Source organism: Cyprinus carpio, chromosome A10, assembly GCF_018340385.1.
Source record: "Cyprinus carpio isolate SPL01 chromosome A10, ASM1834038v1, whole genome shotgun sequence".
Classification (NCBI taxonomy): Eukaryota; Metazoa; Chordata; class Actinopteri; order Cypriniformes; family Cyprinidae; genus Cyprinus; species Cyprinus carpio.
The window spans coordinates 7266414-7286400 of NC_056581.1; the positions used below are offsets into that span (position 1 = coordinate 7266414).

At 34.5% G+C, this 19987-nt stretch overlaps 1 protein-coding gene and 1 pseudogene across 1 annotated transcript; one reads left to right on the top strand and one right to left on the bottom strand.

Annotated features, from left to right (window-relative positions):
• Positions 1-298: 298 nt before the first annotated feature.
• Positions 299-3249, bottom strand: LOC109107809 (avidin-like). Its single transcript, XM_042764556.1, has 4 exons — positions 3089-3249; positions 2773-2983; positions 398-533; positions 299-329 (listed from the first exon to the last, which is right to left on the bottom strand). Exons 1-4 carry the CDS (start codon positions 3209-3211, stop codon positions 299-301), a joined length of 501 nt encoding a protein of 166 aa, XP_042620490.1. The 5' UTR covers positions 3212-3249.
• Positions 3250-10228: 6979 nt separating this feature from the next.
• On the top strand, positions 10229-19361 carry LOC109107732 (annotated as a pseudogene).
• Positions 19362-19987: the final 626 nt, after the last annotated feature.

A 19987-nucleotide genomic window follows, 5' to 3' on the forward strand; every position in this document is an offset into this window, starting at 1 on the left:
AACATTAAAATCACTTTTAAACTGATTTTTTATGCCCAGAAATACTTTAGTATAGACGTATTAAAAGCTCAAACAAGTTGTGTCAGCCTGGAATTTAAGAAATAGCAGCTGAATAAAGACTGTCACAAACCATTTAGTGGTTTCTTTTTTGTTCTGTCTTTTATTAAGCTTGAGGGTTTTATACAAAGCTTTTAAATGTCTCAGGAGGTTTAAATACTTCAAGTTCAAGCACCTTGAAAAATCAACATCTTCAAGGATTTTAAATGACACTGAATCTATTACAGAGTTAATTTACAATTCAAGTCTTGAAAAAAAGATCTTCTCCCAACCTGGAATACAAAAAGAGAGAGACATGGAATATAACATACACTTCCCTACACTGTGCAACATCCAGAACGTTTTCAGCACTTGTGCACCATCACCCCAGTCACCTGTCAGGTTGTCAGCTACACTGCGCAACATCCAGAACATTTTCAGCACTTGTGCACCATCATGTAAAATAAAACACTGACCGACCCAAGCAGAACATGACCCTGTAGATATGCACAAATTTTGTCACATCATTATAGCATTGTGTTCTAACCAAAGCCAACACAGAATTATACAGAGGTCGCTTGCAAAAAATTTCCAAGGTAACCATAGTTTCTGACAAATTACCACAGATACTAGCAGGAAGAGAGAAACGGCTGCTTGTTTAAACTTTCTTGCTTAAACCCTGCTGGTAGATGCAGAAGCTACATCAACATAAAGCTGTCAAAAAGCTTTCCCCATTGATGTACATTAAAAAGTAACCACACATCATAAGTAATAAAAAGCAAGACAATTTGGCAGATAGTTTGGTTATCATGGTAAATTTTTCTAAAGGGTATTGCCTGGGTCCTTCTACAAAAGTGGTGTAATTTCCATCTGAATGAGTGTTTTTCGAAAAATAAACTCAACGTGTCAAAGCTATAGGGCAAAACTTTGCACTATTAATTCATCTTATTTCTAATGCAAAACAAAATTACCATTAATTCACCACTGGCTGGCATGTTTTCATATCAGTGATGTTGTAACTAATTAAAAAGTAATAGGAAGCAGTAGCAGCTCTGACAAATTTAGATTAAAGTTGATTAAAAAAAAATGGGGAAGGCATTTCTAAAACAAAATCTCTAACATTAATCTTTATATAGGTTTTCATATTCAGATTACATCTTACATTAAAATAATTTTAATTTATTAACAACTTAATCTTAATTGAAAAGTTTGTCCAAAAAAAAAAAAAATATATATATATATATATATATATATATATATATATATATATATATATATATATATATATATATATAAACACACACACAATATATATATATATATATACATATATATAAACACACACACACACACACACATACATACAGTACAGGTCAATAAAATAATTCTATTACTATTTTTAATGTTTTTGAAAGAAGTTTCTTCTGCTCATCAAGCCTGCATTTATTTGATCAAAAATACAGAAAAAAAATTTAATATTGTGATATATTATTACAATTTAAAATAATTGTTTTTAAATTTATTATACTTTAAATTATCATTTATTTCTGTGATGCAAAGCTGAATTTTTATGATCATTATCACATGATCCTTTAGAAATCATTCTAATATGATGATTCATTATCAAAGTTGGAAACAGTTTCTGCTGCTTAATATTTTTTCAGAACATGTGATACTTTTTTAGGATACTTTGATGAATAAAAAGTAAAACAAAAAAAAAAAAAAAAAAAGCAATGTTTTTCAAATATAAATATTTTGTAATAACAATATACACTACTGGTCAGTAATTTGGGGTCAGTAATTTTTTTTTTTTCTTTTTTTTAAATAAAATCAATACTTTTATTCAGCAAGGATGTGTTAAATTGATAAAACGTGATAGTAAAGAAAATTTATATTATTAGAAAATATATATATATTTTATTTTGAATAAATGCAGTTCTTTTTAACCTTTTATTTATCAAATATATTAGACAGCAGAACTGTTTCCAACACTCATAATAAATCAGAATATTAGAATGATTTCTAAATGATCATGTGATAGACTGAATGTTACATGTGACACTGAAGGCTGGAGTAATGATGCTGAAAATTCAGCTTTGCATCACAGGAATACATTTTTTTAAAAGTATATTCAAATAGAAAACTATTATTTTAAGTTGTAATAATATTTCACAATATTACTTTCAAATATATGCAGTTTTGATCAAATAAATGCAGGCTTGATGAGCAGAAGAGACTTCTTTCAAAAACATTAAAAATAGTAATGTTTCCAAACTTTTGACCTGTACTGTATATTAAAGTCAGCATATTTGCACATGCATAGTTTCATGCTGTATTAAATACAACAACTGTAAACATTAATTCAGGTTAAAAATAGTTTAGAATAAACATATTGTAACTGTTATGTACATTAACCATCAAGTTGAAATACGACTTTATGTAACAAACAAGTAAATATAATTACAGTGTCTCTGTGTTTTATATGTAAACAGTGATGGAATAGATTCTAAATCACTAAACTATTAATTTGTAGCACATCTGTGAATAGAATCTCAAAGTATGAGGCATATTGCACAAAAACATGAAGTTATATATGAAACAAAATGCGTCACATTCACCGGTCTTTCCTAACTAGGGACGTGTTTTGAGGAAATCTAATGTGTTGTAACGTTACTCTGTTTGACACATTATTAAGGTCTATGGACATGGAACATGTTACCGGTTGAGTGCTTTTACCTTTCTCCCACAGCACGGAGAATGAAACGGCAGGTTGAGTCCCGTTACCAACTATCCCGATAATCCGTGCAGTGCGGTGTAACCCGGCGGCGCCGCGCGTGCTCTCCACTGCGGTCTGATACACACCTCTGACCTCTGACCCTTCTGCCTTCACGCGGAGCGTGGAGCCCAGCTCATTGCGCCAGAAGCCCGTAATATTACAAGAACTGACCTTCAGTGATCAAACGATCATTTTAATTAGGCTACATGCGAGACAAAATCAGGATATTTCTCTACACTGAAAAGTCACTGAAATTTCTCTACACTGAAAAGTCACCTCCATATCCGGCGTTGAGGACTCATTTGCAGACACCATTCGAGAGGTAATCAAAGTCACAAAAAGCAAATGCCACATTAATGAGCTCATCCTGGTCCAAAACTGTTGGACACAATGGGTCATATTTCACGCTTCAACCTGTCTAAGGCAATGTAATTAATTAATTTGCATATGCAGGTAACCGTGTCATTGGCCGCATTTAAATTGGAGGTAGCCTCTTTTTTACCCTTATTGGAAGCTAGCTACTAATTAGAATGACCAAATGGAGGCAGTGTTGTCTCAAAATATACATATCTAATCTTAGCCTTTTAAAATGACTGCGTGTGTTCTATGATGATTTGTTAACTAACTTTTACACAGTATAGGGGAGATCGGGGCTAGTTGGCACACTTTTTACTCTACCAGGGTGTTTTTTTTTTTTTTTAAACAAACTTTAATATATATATATTTTTAATATATATATATGGTTACATACTTGTAACAAATTTCTAGATCGTTACATATGGTACAAGTCCTTAAAAATGTATTAAACATTTCCAGCTTTATTTCTTGACAGATTTCTTTCTTTCTTTCTTTCTTTCTTTCTTTCTTTCTTTCTTTCTTTCTTTCTTTCTTTCTTTCTTTTTACTTTTTCTTTTAAAGAAATTAATACATTTATTTAGCAAGGATGTATTAAATTAATCAAAAATGACATCAATGCCATTTATAATCACACAATAGATTTAAATTTTTAAATAACAACTATTCATATGAAATTGCATTCATTAAAGAATCCTAAAAGAAAATGAATAATTCTTTCCACAAAAATATTACAAATGTTTCTTGGGCAGCAAATCAGTATATTAGAATGATTTCTGAAGGATCAAGTGACTCTGAAGACTGGAGTAATGATGCTGAAAATTACATACGGAATAAATTACATTTTAAATTATATTAGTAAAAAGTTCTTTTAATTTGTAATAATATTTCACAATATTGCTGTTTTACTGTATTTTTGATCAAATAAATGCAGCCTTGGTGAGAATAAGAGACTTAAAATTTTACTGACCCCAAACTTTTGAATAGCAGTTGCCACACTGGAACTTGCCATTAAACAGCCAGTTTTACCCTTTTCAGCTCATTTTAAACAGTAACACAGTTATGAACAAGAGATCAGAATTGTATAAGCAAAAATGCAGGTGACATACAATAAGAATGAATGCTCCCAAACTCTGTAATAATTATCTTCCAGTGCCATTGACCTTTTCAATTCTCAGTACATTTTGTGAGCATGTCTCAGCTGATTTTGAAGTATATGCTTCAGCTGTTGGAGAAAATCTTCCTCTTATGACTCAGCAAGTAAACATTGTATGAAATGACAGGTTACTCCAGGCTGCTGCACGGCCTTGTGTGCCATTAATGGTTTTGCACTCAATAGCTGCAGAGATGAAGCAACACTCATGTGGCATTTCAGAGAGCACTATGTTATGTGCTCATTTGTTCAGAGACACTAAAGTTTTTTATAACACTATTTTTTTTTTTTTTTTTTTCATTTTCCATTTTTCTGGGAACTGCTACACACTTCTGTGGATAGGCCAGAGCTTGTATAGACGAAATCACATGTGAGTAACAACAGTGGTCCTCTGGTATGTTTTATTTATTTTTAAACGTGATATTGCTGCATAAAAATACCAGCTCTCCCCCATATATAAATATGTACAAGTTTTTGAGAGGATAGGGAGCAGAAGATTGATGTGTAAATATTAATAGAATTAAGTTGCAGCTTGTGCCTGGAGTGGCCTTTTTTTCTGTCACTCCTCGTTTGGAAGAACAGGTGTGTGGGTGTGTGTGTGTGTGTGGGTGTGTGTACCTTGTACCTTTGCTTCTCTCTTTCTTCTCTGACAGGATTATTGAGTCACTTGGGTGATGGTTGCATCAGTAATCCTTTCCCATTGGACACCATTACTAGTTTAACAACAAACCCCAAAATACACAGCAAAAATAAATAAATAATAATAATAAAAAAATCAATCTGGCCATTTTCCAAATGGCTTATCCTCTGTTGGGTAAGTAAGTAATTAAGTAATAATAATAATAATAATAATAATAATACAGTCTGTGCTTGCCATTCATGCACATTTGTTATTCAGTTTTGTTTTGTTTTGCTTTAAACATTTAGATATGTTTGTAAGCTTTAGGTCAATGGGACATTTTTAAAGAATTTAAATGGAAAATAAACATTGACTAATATTATTTTTACATGAACATTAATAGGTTAAAAATACAATAAACACAATAATATTGTTAAATATTATTTATTTAAAAAAAAAAAAAAAAAAAAAATATATATATATATATATATATATATATATATATTTGAATATATTTTAAAATGTAATTTATTCTTGTGATGCAAAGCTGAATTTCAGCATCATTACTCCAGTCTTTAGTGTCACATGATCCTTCAGAAATCATTCTGATATGGTGATTAAAACTTTAGTAAACTGTACAGATTAAGTTTGTAGTATATATACTAAAATATATAAATTTCTTGATCAATTATAAATGGTAAAATGATACACATATAAACAAATTGAATTGAAAACAGAATTTTGTAAGTTCAAAGTAGTAGATAAAAGTAGAATTTTAAATATATATTTTCTACTAGGCTGGAATACACTACACGGCTAGGCATCATAAACTTGATGACTTTGTAAATAGCTACAGAGCAAAAACTGGCCATCATACACTCAATGATTGTGGATCACACACCATCACTAGTGCAGAAATGTGCCGTGTTGCTGAGACGCATGACAAATGAAAACAATGTGTGTTCTAAAATCAGCTGAAAATATCAAACATGCTTGATATCCTCTGAAAGGATGGAATCATAATCTGAAGCTAAACAATTGGAGTCGGTGACCATATACTACACTATTTTATATGAAATACTCATCTCAGATCTGTAGACTGGCTCTGACTTTCAGCAACTAGTCAGCTTGCCCAGACTGCTATATATATAATATATATTTGTAATATATAGTTAAAAAAAAGTTCCCCTGCTGAACCCTGTGTAAATCCAGTTGTGTATTGAAGGAGCTGAAAGCAATAAATCTATCAGTGACAAGAATACAGCTGTGCTGGTTGTTATAAAACACTCTCTCTGTCTTTCTTTCTCACTGTTTGCCATTCATTAAACCTAAACAGTGAGAAAAATCCAGCTTTCTCTCTTGTAAATGTCCTCTTCCTTCCTTCATCTCATCTCACCCACACTCCTATCCCAACATCTGCTGAATGAGATTCTACTGCAACATCTCTTCTCTGATTGACACCTCTATTTCCCCAAAGGCAGAATAATCTTCTAGAGATACTGTGTGAGCAGCACAATGTACCTGTGTGGAAAGACATAGACAAACTGGGCTATTCATTACACAATATCGATCAGGCCTGGACTGAGATTATTTGCGGTTAACACATGATTTGATGGGATGTAGTATTTGGATCCTCTGTGCTGGAGAGTTTTGCTTTTGTTTCTTTGCTTTCTGAGAAATCTGATCATCAGCTGGCTTCATCTCAGTCCCTTTGAATTGTAAACTCTGACATCACACAATTAAGTTTGTGAGTCATATGAGAGGAGATGGGCCAGACCTCAGAGAAAGATCTCCCTGCATGAAGCTTTTGATGAGCATCAAAGCACCTCAACAGGTGATCCACTGCAGTCCATCCAACAGCTGCTCTGCATTTAGCATTGAAGGGGTTTTAAATCTCAAATTGTGTATTTGTGGCTTGATGTTGACATTCAAATGTACTATGTTACATTCTGGGATTGCATTTTAATTATACACTGTAGGAGAGACCGGCTAGTTATCACACAATATCTCAAAGCACACAAAGGTTCAATTATGCAAATTCTTGTTCTTTCTAGCTCTAGTATTAAACACCTACTTCAAATCTGTCATATATATTTTTTTTTCTTTTGTTAATTCTATCCCATGCACAAATAAAATGTCTTTAATGTAGTATACAATAATGCAATAAATGGGATACTGTTGCAATGGAATGGAAGTAGTAATATAAATAAATGAGCCTAAATAAAATAGAAAGATAACAAGAAATTAGAAAGAAATATAAATAAATATTTAAAATAAAGAACATTTTGCTTTACAACTATACTTTGTGTGTGTGTGTGTGTGTGTGTGTGTGTGTGTGTGTGTGTGTGTGTGTGTGTGTGTGTGTGTGTGTGTGTGTGTGTGTGTGTGTGTGTGTGTGTGTATGCAAAGAAATCTGGAAAAAATATATTCTCTGTAATTCCACAATTTAGCTTTTTAAAAGTATTTTTTTTCTTGTTTTAATGGAGAATGAGACAAAATACTATAAAACACTAAAAAATTATCTCTTTCTCTATGTATATTTAGTTTTTGGTATTTTTAATATTTATTTATTTATTTAGATACTTTATTTTCTAAAAGAAAAACATTCTCATGTAATTATTTGCTATTTCTTTTTAATTTATCTTAATTTATTTGTATCTTATATTTTAATTTATAATTTAATCGACCTTGTTTTAATGATGTTTATATATTTTTAATGGAGAACAAAGCACAAATATTTAGCACACTTATTCATTTGTCATCATGTGTAACATTGAAAAGTTTATTAAAAATAACTGCGTTCACAAAATTGTATAATCTACACAAATAATGTAGTTTTTCATATAATTGAACTGCGTTTGGATTAATTTGGCATGTGTTTCGTGTGATTTTGCAGTACATTTATTAATTTATTATTTATTTAAAGGCCTCTGTTTTCCTGTGTTCATAGATTAGCTTTACCTCAGTATAGGGAAGAAAAACTCTAAATCTAACCATAAATGAAAATAAATGATATTATATTTCTTGTTAATAGTTATTTTTATGCATTTTGAAAGATGCTGATAATTCGACTTTTCCATCATAAATTACATTTGAAAATATATATAAAATAGAAATGTTATTTTATTAGTAATAATAGGCTATTATTATGTTTATTATTAATAATTATATGCATTTGATTTTATTTAAAACAATGCCAAGTCTTTCAAGACAATTATAAGTTAAGGAAAAAGCATTGCAGATTCAGGTTGTTTACAAATGGACCCCAGGCAATGAATCAGTGTTTTTCGAAGCAAAATGATAAGTGTGTGTCAGAAAAATAGTAATATTTTAAACCTTTTTATACTATAAACCACTGCTTCCGGCCAACTGCCATACGCAGGTTAATGCGTTCACTTCTGATGGAAATGTCAGCATGTTGTGAAGCGTTATGTGTGATGAAATGCATCACCTCCCAACATCACAACAAATGTAAAAAAATAAAAATAAAAACTTGTTTATGCAGTTCTAGATATAGATTACAGAGCAAAGTGTGAGTCGTAGAAGAATCTTGTGAAAGAGCAGTAAAATCTTCTTGGCCTTCTCATGAATGAACATTGCAGTTATTAGATTGACACATTTCACATAAACCATATTGAAACATAAATTATTTAGCCTGTTTATTTTCAATCTCGTTTAATGTCAGAGCTATTGACAGATACATTTGCAAGCTTACGATTCTTTGTCCCCTGTGCTCTGCAAAAACTGATCAGTAAAGATTTAGAGGTGGAACAAAATGCCATTTTGCACACTACAGAATTGCAATTTTTGATTTATCATGATGCAAAGCAAGGATTGAATTTTATTCCAAGTGACACCCACATATGTGATCCATTACATAGTACAATTTGCGCCTAGGTTTTTGCAAAATAGAATAAAATTCGATTTCATCCTTTGCTGTCTACCTGGCTTTTGTTTGAATATAACTTGTTTATGATTAAACTAGTTTAGCGTCTTTGAAGCCTCTTTAAGTTCAAGGGAAATTGACACTACAAAGCAGCTCTGATTTATTTAATAAAGTAAATGAATGAAGCCCTGAGGTGAAGATCACGCTATAATATGATGTTAGGTACATCTGTTGTTAGAGGTGGTTTCTGTAATGAGCTGAAGCTTTAGTAAAGGATGCGTGTAATTAGAAGTCAATCTGCATTGATCTCATTGACCACCGCTGTAATTTATGGTCTTGTATTGTACCGTAAAGTCATGCAGTGTTTGGTTGATTCAAGGAGGTCTGTAATACCTGGAAAAAGCAAACATTCACATTAAGTGTTTTATCTTTAAATAATTTGAATTTATTCAAAACTATATTAAAATGCAATGCAATACACATAATAACATGAATATTCCTCTGTGATGATGGTGATTTGAATTTCAGTCCTAAAATTCATCTTGATATAAATGATTAAATAGCCCTTATTAGATTTATTATAAGAAAACAATGTTTTAATAAAAGGCTTTTCATTGCTTAGAAAAAAGAAAAAAAAGGAAAAAAAAAAAACTTTTGACTGCAAAATAAAAGTCATTTGGTCCAATCAACATGTACAAACATTTTTAAAAGAATTTTCCTTTTCTTTATATTTTTCCTTTTCTTTCGTATTTATCATTGTTGCCTCCCTATGATATTAGCCACTAGGGGTGTAACAGTACACAAAAATGACCTCGATTCTGAGGTCACAGTTCTGTATGGTTTTGGTACGAATATTTGTACTGTAACACACCTATTAGCCACATATTTATGATTTTAATTGTCTGTCAGTAGAGAAATAATTTTTTTAAATAAGTTTTTTAGCCACCTGGTACTTACAACATCTACTACCCAGCCAGACTCTCTCCAAGGCTGCATTTGCTTATTAAAAAATACAGTAAAAACAGTAATATTGTAAAATATTATTACAGTTCAAAATATCTGTTTTCTATTTTAATATATTTAAAACTGCATTATATTCTTGTGAAAGAAAAGCTGTATTTTCAGCAGTCATTACTCCCGTCTTCAGTGTCAGTATTATGAGTTCCTTCAGAAATCATAATATGTTGATTTGGTGCTCAAGAAACAAAGTTGGGCTGTTTAATATTTAATAACATATGTGTGTCACATGTATGATCTGTTTTAGTTTAGCCTTCTGTGTTTCCGTTACCCTGCCTAGTTAGTTTCCATGATTTTTAATTAATTAGCTCTACACCTGTTTCTTCTCTACAACATTAACTTCACATAATACCGTCTCGTGTTCTCCCCTGATTCCTTTGTCTGCTATTGATGTTTTCTTCGTTTGGATTTGTGTTTGGTTGTGCCCTTTCTCTCCTGTGGCTTATTAAAAGAACTCTTTATATATACTCCTTCATTGAGCGCTTTGTTTTGCATACCCAACATGTAACGGAATAGCAGACCCTCAAAAGTGAGTATAGTTATAGTTTCGTTTTTTTTCTTTTTCCTCCCCTCTCCTGGAATGGACTTACCAGCCGTCCAACTCTTGTGTCTGGAGCAGTTGGACCTTTCGCTGGAGGACTATACTAGGGACTTTCTTGATCTGGCGTGCCTTACCCACTTCCCGGACCACTTGCTCTGTGTTTTCTACAGCATCATCCTGGTTTTCTCCCAGCTCCATCTCCGCTGGTGCCTGTCAGTCCCTCAGCTCACCCTCAGTCAGCGCCATCTGGGCGCTCTGATCTGTCTTGGGACTTCCAGTCTCCAGCTCCGCCTTGGCGTGAGGATCCCCTGTCTCTGCTTCCAGCCTTCAAGTCCTGGACTCCACCTCGGTCCTTCGACCCATCGGCTCCGCCTTGGCTCCTAGCTCCCTCATCTCCACTGTGGCCCGTCATCCCACCAGCTCCACCGGGCTCCCTCGTCCCTCCGGCTCCGCCTTGGTCAGTCATCGACCATCCACTCCTCTGGCTTTGCCTCGTAACTCGTTCCTCTGGCTCTGTCAGGCTCCTCCTTCCCTCTGGCTCTGCCTCCATCCTCAGTTGCTCTGGCTCTGCCGCGGTCTTTTGGTGCCCTGCTGCTGCCTCGGTCGCCTGAGCCTTCTGCTCTGCCTTGGCCCTCTGGATCCTCGGTGTCACCCTGGCTCTCTGTCTGCTCTGCTCCATCCTGGGCTCCTACTCCATCGGCGTCATCTCCATCAGTTGGCCCCCTGGTGTTGTTGGCCCTACCTCCACCATTGCCTGCTCCAAGCCCGCCTCCTGAAATTTATGCTCCTTTGTGCACTTTTGTTTTGCATTCCCAACACGTAACATTGGGCTTCTTAATATTATTTGGCCTGCTTAATATTTTTGTGGAGAAAGTGTTTCAGGATTCTCTGAATAGGTTTAAAATAATTTATGTATAATATTATAAATGTTTTCATTGTCACTTTTTAAAAATCTTATCTAAATCTGAGTGTACATATCAGCAATGCATTGTCATTCTCTGGGTTTTGCAGGTTTGAGGCCATGATCCTGGCGGCCCACTGCAAGGAGTACGAGATTGTGCACATTTTGTTACTCAAGGGGGCTCGCATTGAGAAACCCCACGACTATTTCTGCAAGTGCAGTGAGTGTGCAGAGAAACAGAAGCAGGATTCTTTCAGCCACTCAAAATCGAGGATGAACGCCTATAAAGGCCTCGCCAGTGTTGCCTATCTGTCACTGTCTAGTGAAGACCCCATGCTCACAGCGCTGCAGCTCAGCAATGAGCTGGCACAACTCGCCAACAGTTTAAGAGACTGAGTTTAAGGTGAGGAGGTGCACAGAAGCACTCAAAAGGAAAAAAAAACACACATGCACAGAGATGCCACTCAGATTCACAGACTGGAGTTTGTAGTGATCAACTTAAATAAAAATGACAGCATACATCTGTATATTTCATGTATTCAGTCCCATATTGTTTGAGAAAAATATTAAAGGGACATTTCATTAAAAAAATGAAAATATTATCATGTATTCACCCTCATGTCATTCCAAACCTCTATGACTTTCATTTTAAACTTCAGTGTGACATTAAAGAAGATATTTTGAAAAATGTATCTTTTTTTTCTTGTTTGTTTGTTGCTAACGATCCTCAATTTTTTATTTTGTGTTCCACAGAAGAAAGTCATACAGATTTGAAACCATTTTTTTCCCCCATAATTTTGAGGTAAAAATTATGACAACATATTCTAAAGTCCTGAGATAAAAAGACAATGACACAGATCATAATAATGATATTATATTTATAATATAACTATGAATTGACAAAAAAAAAAACATAATTATGACAAAAAGTAAACTTTTTGTCAGTTTTAAACTTTTGTTGTAATTTCTTTTCTTTTTCTTTTGTCAGAATTCTGACATTCATGTCATAATTATGATTTCTTATCTCATGATTTCAAATTTATTTATTTATTTTGAAGCTGTTTTAGTCCTAAAACCATAATTAATTCAATTATTAATTGACTTCTATCAGAGGGTCAGATGTCAGATATATAAATTTATTTTAAAAAGTCGGGCTGTCAACAGAATAAAATAATAGTTATTTGTATTGTGATTTCTGACAATAAAACAAATATAAAATTATACATATATACAAATCTGGTAAAAAATATATAAATATATAAAATTTGGTAAATCTCGTTCAAGCCAACCCTAAAAAAAAAATGTTATTAGTGTTATTTTTTTATATATATACAATGAGTTTAATCACTATGAATCATTATGTACTTTGTGCACAAAACAAACTCTTTTGAGGCAGTCTCATAATTATTTCAAAGCACAGCTTCTCAGTTAATCTAGGAAGTGTCCAATCGTGAAAAGTGTGCTCATGGCTCTATAATGAGCTGCTTCTCTCTGAAAGAAACATCTACGCTCATTTGAGCTCACAGACCAGCAGATTATTCCACATGAAAACCAATTTCCCACCCTTGAGATTACCCTCATTATAAATTAGAGGCTGTTCGATGACAGTTTCTGGTTCAGTAGAATCTCTACACAACATTTTTCCAAAAAGAAAACGTTTCTCCAGAGAGCTTCACATGCTTCGGCAATGTGTGTTGTTTTATATTTAACTATGTAGGGGAAAAGTTCTTCCCTGAAAGTCACTCTGGGGAAATATCTAATCGGGAGTTCTCAAATCCAGACAGTTTTTCTCTTATTGTGGTTAGTGAGCTATTAATTGAAACTGCTCCATTGAGAGCTTCCTGTAATCACCCCGTTATTATTCTCTCATCGCTGTTTTTCTCTACAGACGATCACATTGACAGTTGTAATGGCGTGTCAGTGATTCCGCTTCTGTAATTCCACATAAAATGTTTGTTCTCCTAAACCACTGCGATGCTATAATTAGCAGGATGGGCTTCTCTTGGGTGCCCTCCATTAGGTACATTTCAGTTTGATAAGATCTGATGCAAACATCAATCAGACTTCCATTTGGAGGAGCGACATGGGATTTTCATGAATTTACACACACCCATGTCTTTCACAAAAGAGCGTTCACTGTTTGCTAGATGCAATTTGGGTCCCAGTTGGAGTGAATTATTTTTTACAAGTGATTAATAGCCTGTCTAAAGACACAATACGGTCGCTCTGTTTTGTTTCAGAATGACTACAGGAAGCTCTCCATGCAGTGTAAGGACTTTGTGGTTGGCGTTCTGGATCTGTGCAGAAACACTGAGGAAGTGGAGGCTATTTTAAATGGAGATGTGGACCAGAGCCTCCCGAGCGAACACCACCGGCCCTGCCTTAGCCGGGTCAAACTGGCCATTAACTATGAAGTCAAGAAGGTACAGGGAAATTATTTATAAACTAAAGTGGATTGGTTTCCCAAGACAATGTCTAATTCAGTGTTATCCCTACAGTTTGTGACTCATCCGAACTGCCAGCAGCAGTTACTGACGCTATGGTATGAGAATCTATCAGGCCTTAGGCAGCAGTCAGTCTGTGTAAAGTGTTGGACAGTGCTGGGAGTGATGGCGGGCCTTCCATTTCTTGCCATTGCATATTGGATCATGCCCTGCAGCAAGGTGCATCATCATCATTCAGAATCAGTTCATTTAATAACATTGGGCAGACTTCTCCTTTCTTCCATTGTTTAATGTATTTCTGCATTTGATCTTTTCTCCAGGTGGGCCAGGTTCTCCGCAGTCCCTTCATAAAGTTTGTAGCTCACGCTGTCTCATTCCCCCTCTTCCTGGGTCTTCTGGTTCTCAATGCCTCCGACCGCTGGGCAGGAGTCAAAAACCTTCCTAACGAAACCATCATCGATCATCCACGGCAAATCTTTCGCATTAAAACCATTCAGTTCTCATAGACAGAGATGTTAATAATGAAATGGGTGCTGGGTGAGTACCAGTCAAGCATGAGCTGCAGATCGTTGTTAGATTATAGGAAATCTTGGATCAAAAAGAGTGTGAATAAAATAAATTTTTTAAAAGGTAGTACTGTTTACACCTTGAATATATGTGAGTGCACAGTTTTCACATTAACAGTTGTTCTACAAAATTTCATAGACAAAAACGAGTTCATTCCATAAATTATGGAATGAGTTCAGTAAAGCAGCTCTGTTGAAAACAGTGATGTCATCATCCAGCTTTCATTCAATAATAATCTCATCAGTTCTCATCCAGTAATGTCTTGTGCAATCAAGTCAATAACATTAAAGGGATAGTTCACCCAAAAATGAAAATTACCCCATGATTAACTCAACCTCAACCATCCTAGGTGTATACTGTACACCTGAAAGACTTTCTTCTTTCAGATGAATACAATTGGAGTTATGGACTAGACAAAAGGGAACTGGAGCGCTGCTGGTATCCCTTGTATCCTCTGGTGCTCATGGAAGGGTAAACTGTTTATGAAAAAGAATTTGGAAAAAATCCAGGTCCAGGCACTCAGTAGGATGAAAAGTTATGGAGTTATATTTAAAAATGTCCTGACTATTCCAAGCTTTATAATGGCAGTAAATGGGTGTTATTTTTCAATATTCCAAAAGAAATCCAATAAAGTGCATCCATCATAAAAAGTATCCCACACGGCTCCGGCGGATTAATAAAGGCCTTCTTAAGTAAATCGATGCACTTCTGTAGGAAAATATCCATACTTAAAACTCCATATTTAAAACTATAAAAATTTAATCTCTAGCTTCCGCTAACTGTCATACGTCCGTTCACAATATGATGTATGACGTAGGCATAGCATTAGGTCCAGTGAGAATATGCTAGTCTCATGATAACCAAGATTTTGTTTTCAGGCTTTAAGATTTTTGATAAATGAACCCTATTTCTTTTCTTTGATTCCCCTGATCAGGAATGATCTGGACGGAGTGTAAGAAGGTTTGGGCTGATGGACCATGAGAATACATCATGCATTTGTGCAATGTGTTAGACTTTGGCATGTTGTTGGATTTCGTGGCATCATTCACTGCACTGTTCACGGCTTTCCTGCAAGCCTCCCATGCACAGCTATATGTGGATTTGCACGTGACTAATGCAGACTTGATCAATGCCTCATTACCAAGAAGACGTTGCTTACTTCACTTACGGTATGTTGCAAAAATAAAGAATCTGTATATTCAATAAATAAAATCTAAAGTGAACAGTAACATAATGTATAAAAGACCAGAAGGCCTGTTTCTGCTCTCAATCAAATGCTTATACATGCTGCACAGACTATCTTGCAACTGTCTGAAATGAAACACAATGCTGCCATCAAGTGGTAACACCAAAAAGTTCTTTCTCTCTCTCAGCCAGGAACAAGTGGCTTCCCTCAGATCCTCAGCTCATCTCTGAGGGCTTATATTCCATCGCTGTGGTGCTCAGTTTCTCACGTATCGCCTACGTTCTGCCGGCCAATGAGAGTTTTGGACCCCTACAAATATCTCTTGGTCATTTTCATCATGGTCTTCCTTGCCTTTATGATCGGCATGTTTAATTTGTATTCCTACTACTTGGGAGCTAAATACAACCTTGCTTTTACCACGTATGTCCAAAAAAGTTACGATGACAATTATTATATTTAAGATTTACTTGTTAAAGGGATAGGTCACAAACAAACAAACAAATAAATAAATAAAAATGTAAAATAATAATAATAATAATAATAAATCTATAATTTATTCCCCGTCATTTTGTTTTAGCGGCTTTTACAGATTTCTCCTGTGAAACAAAAAGTAGATGTTTTGCAGAATGTTCAGGCTGCTCTTTTGTGACCAGTGGCTGTCAAGCTCAACAAAAGACAAACACATGATAAAAGTACTATAAAATGAGTCTATTTGACTCAAATTTTCCAAAGGTTTGGGGTTGATATGATTTTTCTTTCTTCTTTTTTTCCAAGAAATAAATTATTTTATTCAACAAGGACACATTAAATTGCACAAATGTGATGGTAAACATATCTATGTTACAAACGTTGTGTTTGTGTTGTGTATGAACTTTCTATTCATCAAAGAATTTTGCAAAAAAGTATTGCAGTTTCCACAAAAATATTTGGCAGCACAACTGTTTCAACAGTGATGTTAATAAGAAATGTTATTTAAACAGCAAATCAGCATTTTAGAATTATTTCTGAAGGATCTGAGACTGAAGACTAATATAACAGCTGCTGAAAATACAGTTTTGCACCACATGAATAAATTACATTTTAAAATATATTCCAATAGAAAAACAGTTATTTTAAATTGTTTGTTTGTTTGTTTGTTTGTTTGTATAGCACATTTCAAAACGACTCATGTTGACCAAAGTGCTTTCCAGTAAAACAACAAACTGTATAAAACAGAATAACCAGAACTAAAACACCGAAAACATGACAAACACTAAAATACAAGACCATCAAAATATACACCAACTAGCTCACACCAAATGCCCGGGAAAGTAAATGCCCTCCTAAAAGTGCTTTAAAATTACCTATTGATGTACAACATCTAATTTCCAATGGCAGGTCATTCCAGAGATGGGATGCCGCAACCAAAAAAGGCACGGTCTCCTTTGGACTTTAAGGTGGATTTAGGGACCTTTAATAGAAATTTTTGAGATGACCTCAATGGCCGTGTCATAGAATAAAATTGGATCATGTCCGAAATATATTCAGGTGCTAGACCATGCAAGGCTTTAAAAACATACAATAAAACCTTAAATTGAACTCTAAAATGAACCGGCAGCCAATGCAGTGAGCCTAGCACTGGGGAAACACTGACCTGATTCTTGGTCCCACTCAACAATCTGCTTGCTGCATTTTGTAATAGACTATTCAACAGAACAGCAAGAATACCCAGATACAAGGAATTACGATAATCCAATCTTGACATAATAAAAGCATGTATAACACACCTCAAGTCATCAAACCACAAAAAAATGTTTTATTTTTGCAACATTTCTTAACTGAAAATATCCCGCCTTTACCACAGAGTTCACTTGCTTATCAAATTTAAGCTCAGAATCGAAAACCACTCCCAGGTTTCTTACTTGCTTATGCAGATTTAATGCAGTAGGACCTACACCGGCTAACATAAGAAAAGACGGTGTAATAGAGCCAAATATTAGCCATTCTGTTTTAGCCTAATTTAATTGTAACAAATGTGTGTGCCATCCATAGCTTAATCTCATGATAACAAGACATCAGATCACCTATGAATTGAAATAATACTTCAAAATATTACTGTTTTTACTGTATTTTTCATCAAATAAACACAGCCAAGGTGAGCATAACAATGACCAAAAACAGTACAAAAAACATACAGACTCCAAATGTTTGAATGGTGTTTGAAAAGAGCAGCTCAGACAATATCTCAAGAAATCTTTTTTTCCACTACAAAAGTAAGTTTTGTATTACACATTTGGCATGTTTGTATCTGTTGTAGGATAGAGGAAAGCTTTAAAAAGCTGTTCTGGTCCATCTATGGTTTATCTGAGGTGATCTATGTGGTCTTGAAGTATGATCATAAGTTCATTGAGAACATTGGTTACGTGCTCTATGGGGTCTATATGTCACAGTGGTGGTGGTCCTGCTCACCATGCTCATAGCCATGATTAACCACTCATACCAGGAAATTGAGATGAGACAAATGTACTTTTGCAAAAAAAATCAAAATGATAATGTCATACATATGTTTATATATGTGTGTGTGAGAACAGGAGGCCACTGATGTAGAATGGACGTTTGCTCGTGCAAAGCTGTGGCTCTTCTATTTTGATGAAGGCAGCACTCTTCCACCCCCCTTTAATCTAATACCCAGCCCCAAATCCTTCTATTACATGGCTCAGTGCACCAACGCATGCCTAGTGAGTTTATGCAAGGCCAGGGTTTGTAGCAACAGCGGCCAGCAGGACGTGGGTATGGCCAATTCACGGTCTAAGGTGAGAGGTCAGTTCAAATGTAGAAATCGCAGTTTGTAATTTTGATATCTTTCAGCTTCATCGGTTTGAACCGTACCACGCACAAGAGGGATTCACGGTTAGAAATCCCATCAAACACCCCACAAGATATCAGGTACTGATGATTTGTTTATCCAAAATTGTTAATGTGCAGGAATCATCAGGCAAAACCTCATTCTAAACCTTCTTTCTCTCATAGAAACTCATGAAGCGTCTCATGAAGCGGTATGTCCCAAAAGCCCAAATTGACAGTGAAAGTGATGAGATCAATGAAGGTAAGACTCGTTTGTTCATCCGTTAGTGTCTCTTGTTTGATTTAATTTAGGACTTAAACACATTTCTTTGATTGATGTTGATCAAGTATACATCAAGCGATAAACTGTTAAAGTGTTAAAAATGGCTGTAACTGTGATTTCGGGGCCAAGTTTTACTTGAAACTAGTTAAACCCCAGTTTTCATGTGGCTTTCCTTCTCAGGTGAGTTGAAGGAAATCAAGCAGGACATTTCCAGCCTCCGCTATGAGCTCCTGGAGGAAAAGTCACAGGCCACTGAAGAACTTGCTGAACTGATTCAGGAGCTTGGAGACAAACTCAGCAAAGGAACCAAGAGACCATGAAAAATGAACTCTTGTGATTGTAGTTGAAAGTGTCCTGGGCCGAGTCTAGAGCTGCTGAAATATTTAGTTTGGACACAAACTTTGAAGTCTCTTTATATTCTTAATCTGTTTTAGACATTGGTTTGTGAAGGTATGATTTGTGGTTGCCTTTTGGGTGTAGGATAAAATAAAATAAAGTAATTTCAGTAACTTTAACTCAGGAGAGATGCAATGCTATAGAATAATAATTAATTCAGATGGATGTATTAACACAATATCTATATTATGAACATGACAACAACAGAGTGAAAAGTGTTAGTATTGAACATGATATTAGTTCTCAGTCCTGGTCCTGTATCCCAGAGCTGCACATTATGGTCTTGGAGGATTGATGTATGGGTTTATGATAAAAAATAAATGTGTTTTAAATAATATAGACATCCTAAATGTGCATGGGGAACTCCAGGACCTGGACAGAGATGCAATACCATTTCTCTTTCTCTCTCCCTCTCTTTCTCTTTTTATAAATCATGTGTGATGAAGAAAATGTATGATGTATGATGTATGATAAAGTAATTATATTTTGCCTAAAGAAAATGAAGCCTTTAAAAAAAGAATGTTTGTTTTCTATATAAAATAGAAGTGAATGAAAACAACAGTGCTATGTGTGTTAGTACTGAACATTATGACAGTGTATTGTAAATAAAATGATATTAAAAGTGCCTGCTTGTACTTAAGTTATTAATAACATTTTTCAATTTAGTAGTTTTTTTTTTATGAACAACCATGTAAACTATTTCTTGCAGTTTTGAAACAAACAAACAAAAATAATAATTTTGTGCTTTTAAAACAGAAGGGTTCATCTCAAAAACCGTCAAAGAAAGAAATTAAAGTTTACATTTAGCCTAAAGAAATTAATAATTTTATTGTTATGCCATTATTATTATTTTAAGTGAAATAAACTCATTTGAAAACTGAAATTGCAAAACAACAAATAAATAAATGCATTACAGTAAAAAAGGTGAAACAATTCTTTACTGTAAGCGAAATAATGCGTAAAAGTTACTAAAACTAATTCAGAATTTGATTTGATTTCACTACC

Bases quoted from the DNA above. Each gene is read 5' to 3' on its own strand.
- LOC109107809 (XM_042764556.1), bottom strand. From the start codon at position 3,211: ATGACCCATTGTGTCCAACAGTTTTGGACCAGGATGAGCTCATTAATG. The intron at 2,984-3,088 runs GTGACTTTTCAG...TGATCACTGAAG, and splicing joins CCTCAACGCCGGATATGGAG to GTCAGTTCTTGTAATATTAC. The intron at 330-397 runs GTTCTGGATGTT...TTTGTATTCCAG, and splicing joins GGTGCACAAGTGCTGAAAAC to GTTGGGAGAAGATCTTTTTT.